At 41.7% G+C, this 16,570-nt stretch overlaps 2 protein-coding genes across 4 annotated transcripts; one reads left to right on the forward strand and one right to left on the reverse strand.

Moving 5' to 3' along the window:
* Positions 1 to 1,227: 1,227 nt before the first annotated feature.
* il17rel (interleukin 17 receptor E-like) lies at positions 1,228 to 8,180 on the reverse strand. 2 transcript variants are annotated; one of them, XM_078798698.1, is made up of 19 exons: positions 7,518 to 8,180; positions 6,827 to 6,918; positions 6,381 to 6,653; positions 6,152 to 6,179; positions 5,826 to 5,975; positions 5,629 to 5,735; positions 5,268 to 5,382; positions 5,041 to 5,085; positions 4,834 to 4,973; positions 3,967 to 4,038; positions 3,844 to 3,898; positions 3,596 to 3,762; positions 3,220 to 3,264; positions 2,298 to 2,352; positions 2,037 to 2,185; positions 1,916 to 1,969; positions 1,791 to 1,851; positions 1,467 to 1,589; positions 1,228 to 1,339 (listed from the first exon to the last, which is right to left on the reverse strand). In XM_078798698.1, exons 3-19 carry the CDS (start codon positions 6,600 to 6,602, stop codon positions 1,284 to 1,286), a joined length of 1,644 nt encoding a protein of 547 aa, XP_078654824.1. In that variant the 5' UTR covers positions 6,603 to 6,653; positions 6,827 to 6,918; positions 7,518 to 8,180; the 3' UTR covers positions 1,228 to 1,283. The 2 variants fall into 2 exon arrangements, with proteins under 2 accessions (XP_078654824.1, XP_078654822.1); XM_078798696.1 differs by having other exon boundaries at positions 6,381 to 6,918.
* Positions 8,181 to 8,638: 458 nt separating this feature from the next.
* Positions 8,639 to 16,508, forward strand: LOC131132134 (protein phosphatase 1H-like). 2 transcript variants are annotated; one of them, XM_058077457.2, is made up of 10 exons: positions 8,640 to 9,183; positions 11,121 to 11,310; positions 11,366 to 11,740; positions 11,821 to 11,933; positions 12,010 to 12,094; positions 13,503 to 13,621; positions 13,703 to 13,766; positions 13,833 to 13,940; positions 14,000 to 14,151; positions 15,149 to 16,508. In XM_058077457.2, the coding sequence occupies exons 1-10, from the start codon at positions 8,948 to 8,950 to the stop codon at positions 15,294 to 15,296; spliced, it is 1,590 nt and encodes a 529-aa protein (XP_057933440.2). In that variant the 5' UTR covers positions 8,640 to 8,947; the 3' UTR covers positions 15,297 to 16,508. The 2 variants fall into 2 exon arrangements, with proteins under 2 accessions (XP_057933439.2, XP_057933440.2); XM_058077456.2 differs by having other exon boundaries at positions 8,639 to 9,183; positions 13,703 to 13,940.
* Positions 16,509 to 16,570: the final 62 nt, after the last annotated feature.

Below are 16,570 nucleotides of genomic sequence, written 5' to 3' on the forward strand. Positions count from 1 at the left end.
TAACTTACAAAAGCAGGTGTTGTGTTATTGTTTGAGTCATCTTATGCATGCACGTTGACACAGCACCAGGAAACGGGACTCACACTTTTAAGGACAAGTTCCTCATGTGTGTCAATCACACACACACACACACACACACACACAGCTTTCTGTTCTGTACAGTCCAATATAATGTAAATACATAAAAAAGGTCTTTGTCCTTAAAAACTGAGATTTTGGAAATGCTTCATAACATTTTCAATAGATTTTGCTGACAAATGTGAAAAATCATACTGAAAATGAAGGCTGCTTTGCTAGTAATGCTATCAGTCGACATGTTTGTTGTGATATGTCTATGCAAATGACATCATTGGTGCCTCTGATTGGTTAAAACCGTCTATGGCTGCAACGCCCCTCTTACTTTGGCACGCGCCTGACAGCTTATAGTACGGAAAATACAACGTTTATAGTAGCCCTGTCACGATAATCAATAACATGACTGATTGACAAATTTACATTAACAAACAAAGCAAGTCGATAATTATGATTTCCTTGATAAATTGACATGTGCATGATGCATGTTTAACACCTGCTTGTCTCTCTGTCTACCCATGAGTTGATACACCAGGTATAGCAGTTAGCATACGCAAAGATGAATGATGGCACAAAAGCAAATATCCCAGCCACAGGGTGGGAATATTCATTTATTCATTTTCTACCGCTTATCCTCACGAGGGTCGCTGGGGGAGCTGGAGCCTATCCCAGCTGTCTTCAGGCGAGAGGCGGGGTACACCCTGGACTGGTGGCCAGCCAATCACAGGGCACATATAGACAAACAACCATTCACACTCACATTCATACCTATGGACAATTTGGAGTCGCCAATTAACCTAGCATGTTTTTGGAATGTGGGAGGAAACCGGAGTACCCAGAGAAAACCCACGCATGCACGGGGAGAACATGCAAACTCCACAAAGTGGAACTGAACCCGGGTCTCCTAGCTGTGAAGTCTGTACGCTAACCACACGACCACCGTGCAGCCCGGGTGGGAGTATTTCGTTTTTTTAAACAGAATAAACACAGAGGACCGAGATATTTGGTTGGCAGAAACAAAACAGTGCAAAATTGTGCGCGGTCACAGACAGCGTCGCTGGCTACATTACAAAAACACATACAGGGAACTTCAGTGTCAAGCTAATGTCAAGCTAAAATGAAAACATGGTCTCAAAAGAATGTTGCCAATAACACACAGGCCTCGTATGGAAAAACATTTATTATTATTCAAACGCATCTGACACAGTCAGTCAGAGAGTAGGATGGCGGTCTCTGCGTTGTGAAACGTCCCAAACAGGAGCGCCGTCTGCCAAAAACAACAACATTCAAGAAAGCGGTCGAAGAAAAAAAACACGATAGCTTGCTTAGTTTTTCTTCTTAAACAGCAAACAGCAGGGTGAAGAATTGATCATGACGTAATATAAGGTACCTACCGATGAGTCTGACATGCAACACCAGGGTGACAATGATGACAGCAGTGAGCCAGAGGCCAACCGGGACGATGACCATGATCAACATCTGATTGGCCGAGGTGGCGAAGAGAGTCGCTGGCTCACCTGTGATAAGAATGACATGTTTGCAACTCTTTTGAAATATAATAATAATAATTAGGGATGTCGGATATTGGATTTTTTTCCCAGAAACCCTTATGCCGATATTGTCCAACTCTCAAATTTCCGATACCAATATCAGCCAATATTGCATATTTATGCTGATATCAGGCTGACAATTATCAGACACCCCAAATAATAACTCACTGCGTTCCTCTGTGAAACAGTGAAGGATTGTGGGAGCATACGTCACATCCGTTCTCCTCACCTGTACAATACAAATGTATACAAGTATTCTATCTAACTGGTGATATAGCGATGAAAAAACTTACATAAAAACACGAGGGAGCGTCTGTCATGTTCAAGCTAACAGATGTATGCGGCCCCTAATAAAAAGAGAAAGATGGCTGCCACGGTTTCACACAATGACAAGATGCTCAGTGTCACGCGTACCACGTGAATGACAGCGCGTGTCCCCATCGCGCCACACACAGCGGAGCCCTCACGCGGCATACATGCGTGCACGGAGAAAGTGGCGTTCATGTGCGACGTCAGCTTTGCCGCTTTGTGAGCCGCATGTTTCATCACAGTCACATCCCAGGCTAGGAAACAAATACAAATAAATGAACAGTATTGATTGCAACAGCAGTCTAGCTTACCATAAAAATCATTGATAAAGAGTTGATCACTTATAATAATAATAATCAGTTTAACCTTGGAATCTCCCAACAAAAGGACACCTGATCCAAGACCGATGGCCTGCACGGAACTACAAAAAAACCAAACAAAAAATTTTTGTTTTATACTCCAAGCATGTTATTAGTTATTAAATTGTTTGTAATGAAGTATAACATTGAATCCCATCATTTAGTCACGTTGATAGTTATTTTTTTCACATGAATTACATTTTTTTTTATTTGTACATTTGCACTGCTTTCTAGTATTTACTAATTATTATATTATCACATTTACAATAGTAAAGTGAAAAAAGTAAGTGATTTTTTATTTTCTTTAGTTATATTTATAGAATATTTTTAGATTTGGCCTGACTTTTCTTCACTTGGATTTTTGAAAGTGTATTTATACATAGTGAATGACATCATATTCATTTTTTATGCTCTGTTATAGTTATATATTTACATTTTAATAATTTCATATTTATTTTTTATTATTTGTACATTTGCACTGCTTTCTAGTATTTACTAATATATTATATTATCACATTTAAATAGTATTCTATGATTTTTTATTTTCTTTAGTTATATTTATGGAATATTTTTAGATTTGGCCTGACTTTTCTTCACTTAGATTTTTGAAAGTGTATTTATACATAGTGAATGATATCATATTCATTTTTATGCTCTGTTATAGTTATATATTTACATTTTAATAATTTAATATTTAATAATTTTAAAAATTTAATTTAGCATTGTTTTCGCTTCTTTTTTACATTTATGTTTAAAGATTTTTATTTAGCTTGACTTTTTAAATATTTTCATACATGTATATGTATTTTAGATTTTCTTTTATTTCATTATTTCTTTTCTTCTCTGACTTCTGATAGTATACATAAACTATGTTATAGTATATTACAGTATTCACAGAATAAATTCTTAAAAGTTATAGAAAAAAATACCTTCATGCACAGCTGAGGGTGAGGGTCCACTTGCGCAAATGTTATCTGCAAGGAAACATTTAATAAACTTTATAAAAGTTATACCAAACAATACCAGCTGCAAAGTGATGCAAATGCTCGAGTATTTGGACTTGATGAGTCATTTAAGCTTTTTGTTTGGACCGAGACCCAAGTGGAGAGGTCCCATCTGAAGAATGTTTCCACTTTGAATCAAACTACGCTTGCTTCAAAGCCACTAGAGGGACTTTCATATGATAAACCTGCAGTAAACATGATTTATCATCACGTTCTGTAGTGACGTGTGCAGGTGTATTGCCATAAAACGAGATGTGTAATATGTGATAGAGCCGAGTCATACTGACACAGCAGCTGGTACCTTTTCCCTGCCGACATTTCGGGAAGCTTGCTGCAGATCCGTGCAGACGTCATCCTCCCCTGCTCTCTGGCATAGCGCCACGGTGGCCGTCAGAGGGCAGGCGGGTTCCCATGAAAGCACCCCCGCCAGTGGGTCGTAATGAATCCCATGCCACATTTCCTCCAGACCTGCAGGGAAAGACGCGCTGAGTCACAACCGGGAAACCTCGCGGTAGTGGTACGGTTTGTGAAGCAATCGAAGTGACTCACTGTTGTTGAAAGGGCAGACCTGCACTCTGCGGGCGTCCATCACCGCTGACCAGCCCTGTGGGGAGCAAGGAGCGTTCAGTGGTGCCTCCCTGTGTAGAAACGGTGTGATCCAGATGGCTTTACCTCGATGCAGAGGCATGGCAACGGTCTGGAAAATGGGAGAATGGCGCTCTTGGTGACTTCGTCTTTCATTATCTGGAAAGTTAACAAGGGAAACATGTAAAACAAATTTTCATGGATTACTTTTAAAACGATTCAATTGAATCAGATTGATCAACTCACTGACCCTCCAAGGCTGCCATAGTTGACGGTTTTGGAATTAGCTTTTTAAGCTAGCAGCTGCTAGCGAATAAGCGAGGAGCAATTTAAACAAATATGCGCAATAACATTAGCTTTAAAAAAAGAAGACAATAAAAAACACACGACGGACTGTACATTCAACAAAAAAAACACAAAATAAGCATTTAACTTGATTCAAATGAGTTACGGTATATGAGGGGCTTAAGAGTGACTGGACCGCCAACAGTGGAAAGCACGGGGACACTCTGTCGCAATGCACTATGGGAATTGTAGTACAGTCACTACACGTGCAATATAACGGTAATTACTTGCCAAAACGCAACAAAAAAACACACAATTTTAATAAATAATAATAGATGCATTTTAACTACATCGCATTGTCTAAATAAGACAATATGACAATATTTTTTTTACTTTATTAGTTGTCAGTTATGACCTTGTGAAAGGGTACAACCACACAATTGTGAAATAATTTCTTAAAATTCCAAAAAGAAATTGAGTATCCAATGTATTTGAATTCTATTATTTAGTAACAATTATTTATACGCCTTTGACCACCACCCTACCCATTCAAAATCAACCCTTTGTGCTAGCATAGTAAGCACTAGCATTATGACAAAGCAGCAGTAACACTCACAGCCACAATTGTCATCAAGTCCTTGCAGTTTTTCAAAATAAAAGCTCATTTACCAATGCGTTAGCCCCTGTGCCAGCACAGATGAAATCCTTATGGCACAGCCGCAAATGATAGTCTTCATCATCCAACATGTCACTCACGGAGACGTGCAGCTCTTTTCTCTCTGCGTTGATGTCATATGATAACCTCCCAGCTGTAAGTGTGTAACATTTAACATTTTAAGTTATATATGTGACATACACACGTGAGGTTTTACTCACTGATGCATTCAGGGACAAGTCTCCTCAAATCCTTCCATGAGCAATCTGCAGTGGGTGACACAGTAATACAAAATAGCCGCTTCAGTAAGGAGTCATTAACCTTCATATGTTTTCATCAATGACAAGGAAGTACTAGTAAGTTTATACAATGACTTTGAATCATGAGTACAAAACACAGCATCCACTACTTCCTGCATCCACAACTTCCTGCATTGACACTGTGGCACCTGGAGCGACGTAGGTTCTGCTTTGAGTTATTCCACAGTAATCGGGCACCGTCGTCACTGTGACCTTCACTTGCTGCTGTGGATAAATGTCAGTGCAGTTGTCCTCAAGCTCCACCTAGCAGGACGGACAGTGCAGTGACGACGAGAGGCCAAATCAACAGCGGAAAACCACACAAGAGAGAAGAACTGGAATTTTCTTGCATAATATGTCAAAAAAGTTGAGTCAAAATAAAACGTTTTATTGTGAAGCCACCACCATTGATGGCAAAGAATGAAATGTGTGATGATAACCCTAGAACAGTCACATTTAATTGCGTTATGAATCGGACAATGCACAGTTTTACAAATACCGACACAATACCTGCATCCCGGACATTATCCGCCCGGAAGCCTTTGAAATCCGGACTATTCGACACTTCCGCAGCATTCCCGGAGTCTGAGAGCAAACGGACAAACCGTGGATGGACTCTGGATGGAGAGGAATCAGGATTTAGTCACCCGCACGTCATAAGCGCGGTAACTTCCTTGTTACAATAAAGATCCTTTGTTGAAACACACCTGGAAGCTGGACCGTCATGTGGATTTGGAGGTGCAGAGAGCATCTTTGATGCCCTTCACATGTCACGACGGTGGAAAAGCTGAGGTTGCGGAACACGGAGGAGACAGTAAGTCCGTCAGCGGGCGTCTGACACGAAGCGGCAAAGAAATCTGCAATGGAGATTGAATTCAAATTGAATAGGACTTGTGTTGCTATGGGAAATTCCCACATGTTACATGATTATCTGTGTCAAGGTTAATTATTCCAGAACATTAGTAATACTGGTGGAGAGTATTGTATTCATAATTAATGGGTCATAATAATATTCATGATGTGATGTTCTTACATGCTGGTTCGGTGTTACACTGAAGGCCCTGCAAAAAGAAACATAAAGTAGCCTAATTAGTTAAGTCATCAATAAAAAAATAATAATTTATATAAACAGCACATGGCAATTTTGTTATAATAAAAGTATGTTGTATTTGCAGTGTTATAATCCAAAATATGTTGTACATTTAAAACAAATGCATTGAATAAGAATGAATAAGAATAAGAATCCAAGGATGCACTTTTACCTGAGAACACTTGATCCCACACGTCTTTATCCTTTCCAGTTCCGTGTGTTGTGCAGCAGCTCCATAGAGAACCAAACAGGAGTGGAACATCAGCAAGGTAGCCCGCAGGAACATAGTCACTACAAATCTTCCACTTCCTTCTGCTTCCTTTTCTTGTACTTGTACATGTACTTGGTGCCAGGCAAAGTGGGAGGTGTGACACTGAGGTGGTTGCTCGGTCATGTGGTGACATTCAGTTGTGGTGTGATGGACCAGAAGAGGAGGACACGCTTTCTGGTCATCCAGGGGGGCGGAGCCATGGAGATGAATATGTGCAAACAAAACTTTCTATTATTAGAACACTAAAAGTAGAATGAATTCAAGTGTATGGTAAATATGCATAAGGAAAGTAGCCCAAAAAATGTAAATGTACTGAAAATAAACCAGCATCTATATGATACACTTACTGTAAAGGAAGTTCACAACAAACTTTTTATGATTCCCCCTGTTGCACAATACAGGTTTAAAAAAAAACACAAGCAGACGTTGTCGTATTTATCTGAAAAGGAAACAGACGTCATTCATGGGAAATACTCCAAGCAGGCCTGCTAAAAAAAATACTAAATACAAATAAGGCACTGAACCAAAAACATTTCTTATTTAATACAGCTGTTCTATCACCTGATTACAATAATAATAATAATAATAATAGTAAACTATGTGCATTATCTCATCACATGTAATTATGTGGCAGGACTGACAACTAATAATAGCCACTAATAACCTCAAGTAAGCATTTATAATTTTCCATTTGATCATTTTGTATTTCCTCCTTGGAGTGAGTGGCATCCACTGGTGCACAACAGCGACCTCTGTCAGGATGAAACATGTACTGCAAGCCGTTCTGACAATAACGTCATAGAAGAGCTCACGATAGGACTCCATTGAACAGGAATAAAGAAACGTAAACATGCATTAAACATAACATTCAGGATGCATATTCTACTGCATTTTAGCTTATTCTCGAATACCTTATCCTCATTTCATTTTGCAATCAGAGCCACAGCTCACGTGGGATGTTTGTTTTACAAAATGGTTGAGAATAGTAAGCGGCGTGGTCAATTTGGAAAAAACACTCGCGGCCCATAATGCACTCACATGTCCGCGCATCTCTCCATGCATCTACCAGGGAGGATTTATCTTCAACCTGCTGTCAGCGCTGTAAAGTGCTCATTCTGCACACTGCAAAAAGAGTCCAACAATGATCCATGAGTAAGAGTAAATGAATGTGCGATGACAATATCCAAATGACATCCATTTTACTGGTTGGATTAGTGCAGCTGCACTATAAATGCACCTTAGGCATGCAACATATGAGGTCATAGTTAAGGAATTCAAAATGTCTGAACAAGAGTCTCGGAAGAAGCAGTAAGGAAGTAATTTCCTTTCCAAGTCTGGAAAGGGTTATAAAGTATTTCTAAAGCTTTGGGACACCAGCAAACCACAGTGAGAGTCATTATCCAAAAATGGTGAAAACACAGAACATCAGTGAACTTTCCCAGGAGTGTATGGCCAACCAGAAATACCCAAGAGCGCAGCGACGACTCATCCATGAGGTCACAAAAGACCCCACAGCAACATCCAAAGAACTGCAGGCCTTAGTTAAGGTCCGTATTCACAAGTCCAGATGGAAGGTGTGTATCCCAATACATCTGGTGTAAGAGTATATCATAGCAACAGTAAAATACGGTGGTGGTAGTGTGATGGTCTGGGGCTATGGAGCTATGAATTCTGCAGTAGACCAAAAAACTCTGATGGAGAATGTACGGCCATTTGTTTGAAAATAATAATATAAAATTGGAAAATAATTTAAAATATAAAAATAAATAATATAAAATTATAAAATAAAATAATTATAAAAAATATAAAATTAAAAAATATATACAATTATAAAATTAAAAATATATATATAAAATTTTAAAAATATATAAAATAAAAAAAATCATAATAATGAAAAAGTTTCATTTTTAAGTGCATTTTGTATTGAGTTGTGTCTGTCGTTTAATAATTACATTTAACAGGCTACGAAAATCTGCCTACTTCTTAGATTTGTGTTATAGGTGAGAGAGCATGCTATTGTTTATATTATTAGTTTATTAATATTTATGAAATATATACTGTAAGCCACAAAATAAATGGTCCCGGGCCGCACTTTGGACACCCATAAACATAAACAGAGTGCATTTTTTACAGTGTGCATCACGGGCACGTCACGTGACCGGTTAATTCCGCGTTCCCGACGCTGGGGATGTTGTCTCCGGGTCTCCATGGAGGCGTGCACGGCTTTGCCTAAGCCATCCTAGCCGCTTTCCTCCACCCTTCCCCCGCAGGAGCTGCCCTGCAACGTCCGCCATCGATGACGCATTGACCGGCCGAGCGCCTTCCTCTCCCCCCCCTCCCTCCATCGCCTTGTTCTCCATCGAGCCTGTCGTCGAAGCAGCGCGGCCGAGCTGGGGGGCAATCCGGGGAAAGGGAGTCGCGGCGCCGCGCACCGGCCGCCGGATACCCCTCCGCGACGCGCCACCAACATGCTCACGCGGGTCAAGTCCGCCGTAGCCGGCTTCATGGGTGGGATCATGGCCGGAGGCAGCTCCGCCGGAGGCGGCAACCCCGGTTCGGACCTGCCGCTTAAATTCCCCTATATGAGGCCGGAGTTCTTGGGACTATCACCGGATGAGATCGAGTGCTCCGCGGATCACATCGCCCGGCCCATCCTCATCTTGAAGGAGACCAGGAGATTACCGTGGGCCACCGGATATGCTGAGTAAGTAACCATCCGTGCACACAAAGGGGGTCTGCAGGGTTACCGTCATGACATCATCATAACAACAATGATCCAGATTGAGCGCATGCGCACAACTGGGCGCTGTAAGCTGCACCTGTTGTGACCGACACGGAGGGCTTGTGTGACCTTTCACCCCGGGGCAGGCCATTTTGCGTGCAACTGGCGTGGAACTGGTGAAGAGATGACACAGCAGTATAAGCCTTTCTGCATGGGACGCATGCATGCTCACAATAATGCTTACTTTTATTTGCTTGGGAAGTCTTTTCCAAAAATGTCCATTGATGCCCGCAAGGCTGTTCTCCTTGGTGGATGACCTATTATTAACCCGACTAACCCTAGGCACTTTTTATTTAAAAGCAGCTAATACGTTCCTCATTGTTGCTAATGAAGCAGCTATTTGTTGGAATATGAATGTGGTTTTTCAGTTTTCAACGTGATCTACATGGTTCTCAAACTGGTATCAATTATCAATGGAATACTTTCACAGCATAGAAAACCTGTTTAAGACCATAAATTAATTATTAGAGACCACTACACATGAAATAACACCCCTACATTCACCTTTACCGTGTACTACCCCATATAGTGCGTGGAAATAAGCCATTTAAGACTCACGTCATCTATCTGGAGGGGTGTGGAGGACAGTGTCAGAGATAATTAATTGCGCCGATCAAGTGTGCCTCATTGAACATGACAGAAACATTACTGACACCTAGGGGCAAGTGTAGATTACTACACACAAACATGTCTTCTGAATGCCTTATTTGGTTCATTCAGAAATTATGTTTGAAAATGTTTACTTTACACCAAATGTATGTAATATTTGCTAAGATATGCATATTTTTGGCTAATAATAGACCGTATTCAACCACAAAAAATTCCACATTCCAAAAACATGCTAGGTTAATTAGCGACTCCAAAATTGTCCATAGGTATGAATGTGAGTGTGAATGGTTGTTTGTCTATATGTGCCCTGTGATTGGCTATATTGCCACCAGTCCAGGGTGTACCCCGCCTCTCGCCCGAAGACAGCTGGGATAGGCTCCAGCACCCTCCGCGACCCGTGTGAGGAAAGAGCAGTAGAAAATGAATGAATAAAGCTTAGATTGGGTGTAGACTTAATAAGTCATTCATTTTATTTTCAGGGTGAGTACAAGCTTCAATCTGAGTATGGCCCTGTGCCGCACATTGGACACACCCGGTGTGCGAGAAACGCTTTGTTAGCAGCAAATAAAGTTATTTTGATGGACGGCTTTTCAAATTTAGAGTCACACGGTCACAGTTCTGTTGTCTGCTGATCCAGCACGAGTCAGGCGGATGTTTGCAGACTGTAGTGAAACTTAACGGTTACGTTACATTTGTGACACTCTGAGGAGGAACTAGGTTTTAATGCCTGATTGGAAGCGAAGCTGCGTTAAGAAGTAGAAAAAAAAAAACACAAAATGTATGGATTTATGGACTTTTGAATGTGCATGAAAGCATTTCCAGGTGTTGGAGTTATATAATCCAGCGTTATGCCACCATGTCTCCATCCTGCATGGCCGTGCATCTGTGAGTCAGTGATGCTGCCTATAGCACAAAACAACCCACTGTCGGCGTCTAAAAATAGTCATGCTAATTTCCTCTCAAACACACACGCCCTCCAGAGATGTCTGATAGGCGAGCCGCTCTCACTTTTATGTTCGTTTTATGTGGTGCAAAAAAAAAAAATAAGCGAATAATCCTCGGTCAGCCAACTAGACGGGCCTGAATCAACTGCACTCTGTGGTGATCTCTGTCAATTAGCGACCGATTATATATGCACAAATATGGAAGACCAGGTCAACTTTGTTGACTGATGGAATCGTCAGCTACAAAGACCCAACCCGACTAGGCAGGCGACAATGTCACGCAATCCCTGGTCTCCTCCTACACAGAGTGATTAACGCCGGAAAGAGCGCTCTCAATGAGGACCAGGCTTGCTGCGAGGTGGTGGTGGTGAGGAGGAGGCCCATGAGCTACTGTCCCCCCTCCACGCCTAGCAAGACCCCCACCACTAAGAGACGCAATTCGCTGCCCAATGGGGAGGGCCCTGGTCTGCGTTTGGAGCACAGCAAGCTGGGAGAGGTAAGTTTTTTGGTGATGTTTTTGGACTTTAATGATAAAAAGGTTTTTTTTGCAGGACAACGAGGGACTCGTGTTCCACTACTGGGCCTTGTTCGATGGCCACGCCGGTTCGGGCGCCGCCGTCGTGGCCTCCCGCCTCCTGCAGCACCACATCGCCTGTCAGCTGCAAGCCGTCATCGAGATCCTGCACAATCTGGCATCTCTGCCCCCCACCATCCTGGGGGAGGAACCCGACAACAACCCCTTCCTGCAGCAGGGCAACACGCCGGGCCCTCACCGTGCTCTGACCCGCGCGGCCTCACTGCGGGGTGCGGCCGGGACGCCGGGTTCACCCAGCAGCACACCTCCCCCTCCTCGGTTCTTCACCGAGAAGAAGATCCAGCATGAGAGCTTGGTGATTGGCGCTATGGAGAATGCCTTCAAAGAGATGGTAGATCTACATTGTCTTCTATATTGCTACCATAAGAGGGGGGTAGAGAGTTCATCTCTATGTTATGTGTTGGGGGGCAGGATGCTCAGATCGAGAAGGAGAAGCAAGGCTACAACATCACAGGAGGATGCACGGCTCTCACTGTGGTCTACATGCTGGGGAAACTCTATGTTGGGAATGCGGGAGATAGCAGGTGTGTATATGTGTGTGTGTGTGTGTTCTCAAACAAAAGTGTATTCTAACTTGTGTGTTGTGTGCTTTCTAAACAGGGCCATCATTATTAGAAACAATGAGATCGTTCCCATGTCAACAGAATTCACACCAGAATCAGAACGACAACGTCTACAATTCCTGGTACAAATACGATTTTTGTTAAAAGTCTCAGCTTACCAATACGTTTTTTTGTCTTGTCTTGTCTTGACTTCTAAAAATTCTAAAATTCTTTAGTTCTAAAAATTAGCCAAAAGTCTCTCTCCCGCTTACAGTTAGTCCAGAACTCTGCGGCAAGGCTTTTAACAGGAACCAAAAAGGGGGAGCACATCATCCCAATTCTGGCCTCCCTGCATTGGTTGCCTGTTCACTTTAGGATTCATTCATTCATTTTCTACCGCTTTTTCCTCACAAGGGTGCTGGAGCCTATCCCAGCTGTCTTTGGGCGAGAGGCGGGGTACACCCTGGACTGGTGGCCAGCCAATCACAGGGCACATATAGACAAACAACCATTCACACTCACATTCATACCTATGGACAATTTGGAGTCGCCAATTAACCTAGCATGTTTTTGGAATGTGGGAGGAAACCGGAGTACCCGGAGAAAACCCACGCATGCACGGGGAGAATATGCAAACTCCACACAGAGATGGCCGAGGGTGGAACTGAACCCTGGTCTCCTAGTTGTGAGGTCATCTCACACATCTCGGACCAAGACGAGACTTAAGACCAGGGGAGACCGAGCCTTTTCTGTGGTTGGCCCCAAGCTATGGAACTCTCTCCCCTCCCAAGTAAAAAAAAGGCCCCCCAACGTCGAAAGCTTTAAATCTCGTCTTAAAACCCACTTTTATTCTCTGGCTTTTAACTCGGAGTGAGTCGTATTGTCCTGTGTCTTTTAGTCCTTTCTTTTTATTTTAATTGATTTTATTTTTTTGCACTTTTATTGCTTTGCTTTTTGTTTTTAATATTTTAATATCTATTTTACTATTTTATTTCTTTTAGTTTTGGATTAAATTCAATTTGTACCTTTATTTATTGTATTTTATTTTTACTTTTTATTTTACTAGTCTTTGGAAACTCTGTTTATAAAATGTGCTATATAAATAAAGTGGGGGCTGCACGGCGGTCACAGCTAGGAGACCAGGGTTCAATTCCACCCTCAGCCATCTCTGTGTGGAGTTTGCATGTTCTCCCCGTGCATGCGTGGGTTTTCTCCGGGTACTCCGGTTTCCTCCCACATTCCAAAAACATGCTAGGTTAATTGGCGACTCCAAATTGTCCATAGGTATGAATGTGAGTGTGAATGGTTGTTTGTCTATATGTGCCCTGTGATTGGCTGGCCACCAGTCCAGGGTGTACCCCGCCTCTCACCCGAAGACAGCTGGGATAGGCTCCAGCACCCCCGCGACCCTTGTGAGGATAAGCGGTAGAAAATGAATGAATGAATAAATAAAGTGGATTGGATAAAATATTGGGAACTATTCGTCCATGTTAAATGGAATACTACATTTACGGCAGCCGTACTCACGGGTACTGTGTGTCCTCCTCCAAGGGTTTCATGCAGCCTCACCTGCTAGGAAACGAGTTCACACACCTAGAATTCCCACGAAGGGTCCAGAGGAAGGAGGTCGGGAAGAGGATGCTCTACAGAGACTTTACTATGAGCGGATGGTAAGCCCCGCCTCCTTCTCTTCAGTGTGTTCTGCAGTGGAGGTGTACCACAATAAAGAAAATGAGGTCATATGTTTACAGGGCATACAAGACCATTGAAGATGAAGACCTCAAGTTTCCACTAATATACGGCGAAGGGAAGAAGGTAAGTGTAAAAACGCACCAGATTAAAGCTCTGACTGGAGAATGGATGACCTTTTGTCCTTCCCAGGCTCGGGTTCTGGCGACCATCGGCGTGACCCGTGGGCTCGGAGACCATGACCTAAAGGTTCACGACTCCAACATCTACATCAAGCCCTTCCTGTCCTGCCTTCCAGAGGTAACCTGCAAGTGTGGAGAAAAAAAAACGTCATTTTTCTGAAACGTTTGTGGACACAGGTGAAGGTGTACAACCTCACGCAGTACGAACATGGCGCTGACGATGTCCTGGTGATGGGTACCGACGGCCTCTGGGATGTTCTGTCCAACCAGGAAGTGGCCGAAGCCGTTTCCACCTTTCTTGCCAACTGTGATCCCGATGATCTACACAGGTTAGCTTTGTTTTCACCAAGCGAGTGCAATGTACGATAGAAAATTGGGATCTTTGTGCTAAATTGGTGCTAACTGTCTTAAACTATGGTACGAGTGCCACTGGTGGTACACGGGTTCCATCTAGCGGTACTCAGGAACATGAGAGATTAGAGTCAGAAGATCCTGCATATTTGTCTCTTAGCTTCCCTCTCATTTGTAAATTATTATTTAATTTTATTTTTATTATATTATTATATATAATTAGTAATTTTAAATGCAGGAATCCCTCTCTACGAATGTCACAGCTTTACTCCATCACTGTAATTCAAAAAATGCTATTTTAAGCTATTTTAAATGGCTAAATGAACAAAAATTCAGAAATATGTAGTATTCTGGCCAATAGGTGACAGTAACGTTACTGTAATGTTCCTTGCGACACACAAGCACCAGACTCCCCTGGCGTCGGAACACATTTACAGTCACCTCTCAATTTACGAAACATAGGGTTCGATATTGGAACAAATTGAATATTTCCATAGGTAGAGCATAGAAAACCTATTTATGACCTAAAAACAGTAGAGTCCTGCAAATATTAAACAACACCCCTATAGTCACCTTTATACTCGTATTACTTATTATAGGATACATGATAAGCAATATGATAACATTATTTTGACAATACTGTAGCAATCTACCGAGCTAACTAGTTAGCCTCAAGTTTATTTATTCTAAAATTAATAGGTTTGAAAGTTAGTCAGAAATAGTGACCCGCAATAGAACGATTGTAGCAAGGGACGACTGTACATCCACACAGTTTTATTTATGTCTTAGATGACTTATTTATTCTTATTATGTGTACTATATTCAGTAATAGAAGTGTAAAGATGACTATAGGGGTGCTATTTCATGTCTAGAGGTATCTAATGATGTTAAAAACTGCATTTAGAAGGTCAAACACAGTTTTTTTTCATATGTGTATTTTAGGCATCCTCTCAACTCCACTCCTATCTTTGCTAGGTACACGATGGCCGCACAGGATTTGGTGATGCGAGCCCGCGGCGTCCTGAGGGACCGAGGCTGGCGCATCACCAACGAGCGCCTGGGCTCTGGCGACGACATCTCCGTCTTCATCATACCGCTGATGTACGGCAACCGTCAGCCCTGAGCAGCAAAGCCCTCGGCTAAAAACACCCCATCCTCCTCCAAAACTTGGGATATGTTTAATTTGTCGGGAGTGATCAGCCAAAAGAGGAGCTTCCTGTCATCACTTTCCTTTTACTTAATGTAGACAATTGAGCTACAGTGACTCATTGTTGCCTCTTGAGGAAGTAAGAGGTATTACAATCCAAGAGACTGGACTGCTAGGAATCAATCAGGTGTCTGGACAATTCTATGGCCAATTCCATGTCCCCATTCTTTAGTCCAGTAGGTGCTCACAAAATAAAAGTCAAATATTACAGAAGAGAAATTATTTTTTTTTAATCATCCTAACTTTATTAGGAATCAATGCATGGATGCACTTTGTTTGGGTTTAATTATCAACTTATTTAAATTGGAAAAATATCAAAAGAGGTTTAAAATCTAAACATGAACGTCAAAATTAATGTGGGTATGTCAAAATATGAGGTTTGATTGCACTTGGACATGATTGCACTTTAATTGGACCCATAAGAATACATACGTACATTAAAAATAAACATATTGTTGTGCATGCATTGACATTTTGTGAGAAGCAGTTTCCAATTCCTGTGACTTATTGTATGGCTGGTGTCCTTGTTATTATTTAGCTGCAATGACAGGGTTCATTTGCCATAACGCAATGTTGATGATGAAGATTAAACGGCAGCATGAAAGTCAAAAAGGATGATGTGCAGAGGGAGGAACGAGGAAGTGTCATTTCAAGCATGTGCCAAGGCTGTCAATCATCTCAGCCTCTTTATTTGTTTTCTGTTTCATTTTTACATGCTGTTTCTATACCTGCAGTTGTCCTCCTGTTCATTCCATGAAGTGTTTATTTAGAAATATACAAATATTATTTATTGACTGCATTGTTGTTGTGAATATAAAGCTGCAGCTTTTTTTGTCTGATTTAGGGCTCGTGTTGAATGTTCATCTTGTGCTTTGTCGTTCAGCCTTTCTTTGGTCTATTAGATGAATGTAATTTCTTTCTCTCACCCTGATAGCCAGCCGACTTCTGCACATCAACTCAGGTTCAATGTTTGGTGGAGGTGGATAAGTTGATAAAGAAGTGTGGAATATTATGATTATTGTTACTACATCGCTACAGATGTAAATACAGGATGGCCGTGTGCTGCTTCACTGTTTGCTTCCCTCTCTGATGTTTCTGTAATTGTATTGTACAAAAAAAAAAGAAAAAGTCTACTTCCTGTAGCTTCATTATGGGAAATCAGCTGCAAGGGAATTGAAGTGACCGCGTGA

The sequence above is a fragment of the Doryrhamphus excisus genome, linkage group LG2, assembly GCF_037039965.1.
Source record: "Doryrhamphus excisus strain RoL-2023G ecotype Guam linkage group LG2, RoL_Dexc_Guam_v1.1, whole genome shotgun sequence".
NCBI lineage: Eukaryota > Metazoa > Chordata > Actinopteri > Syngnathiformes > Syngnathidae > Doryrhamphus > Doryrhamphus excisus.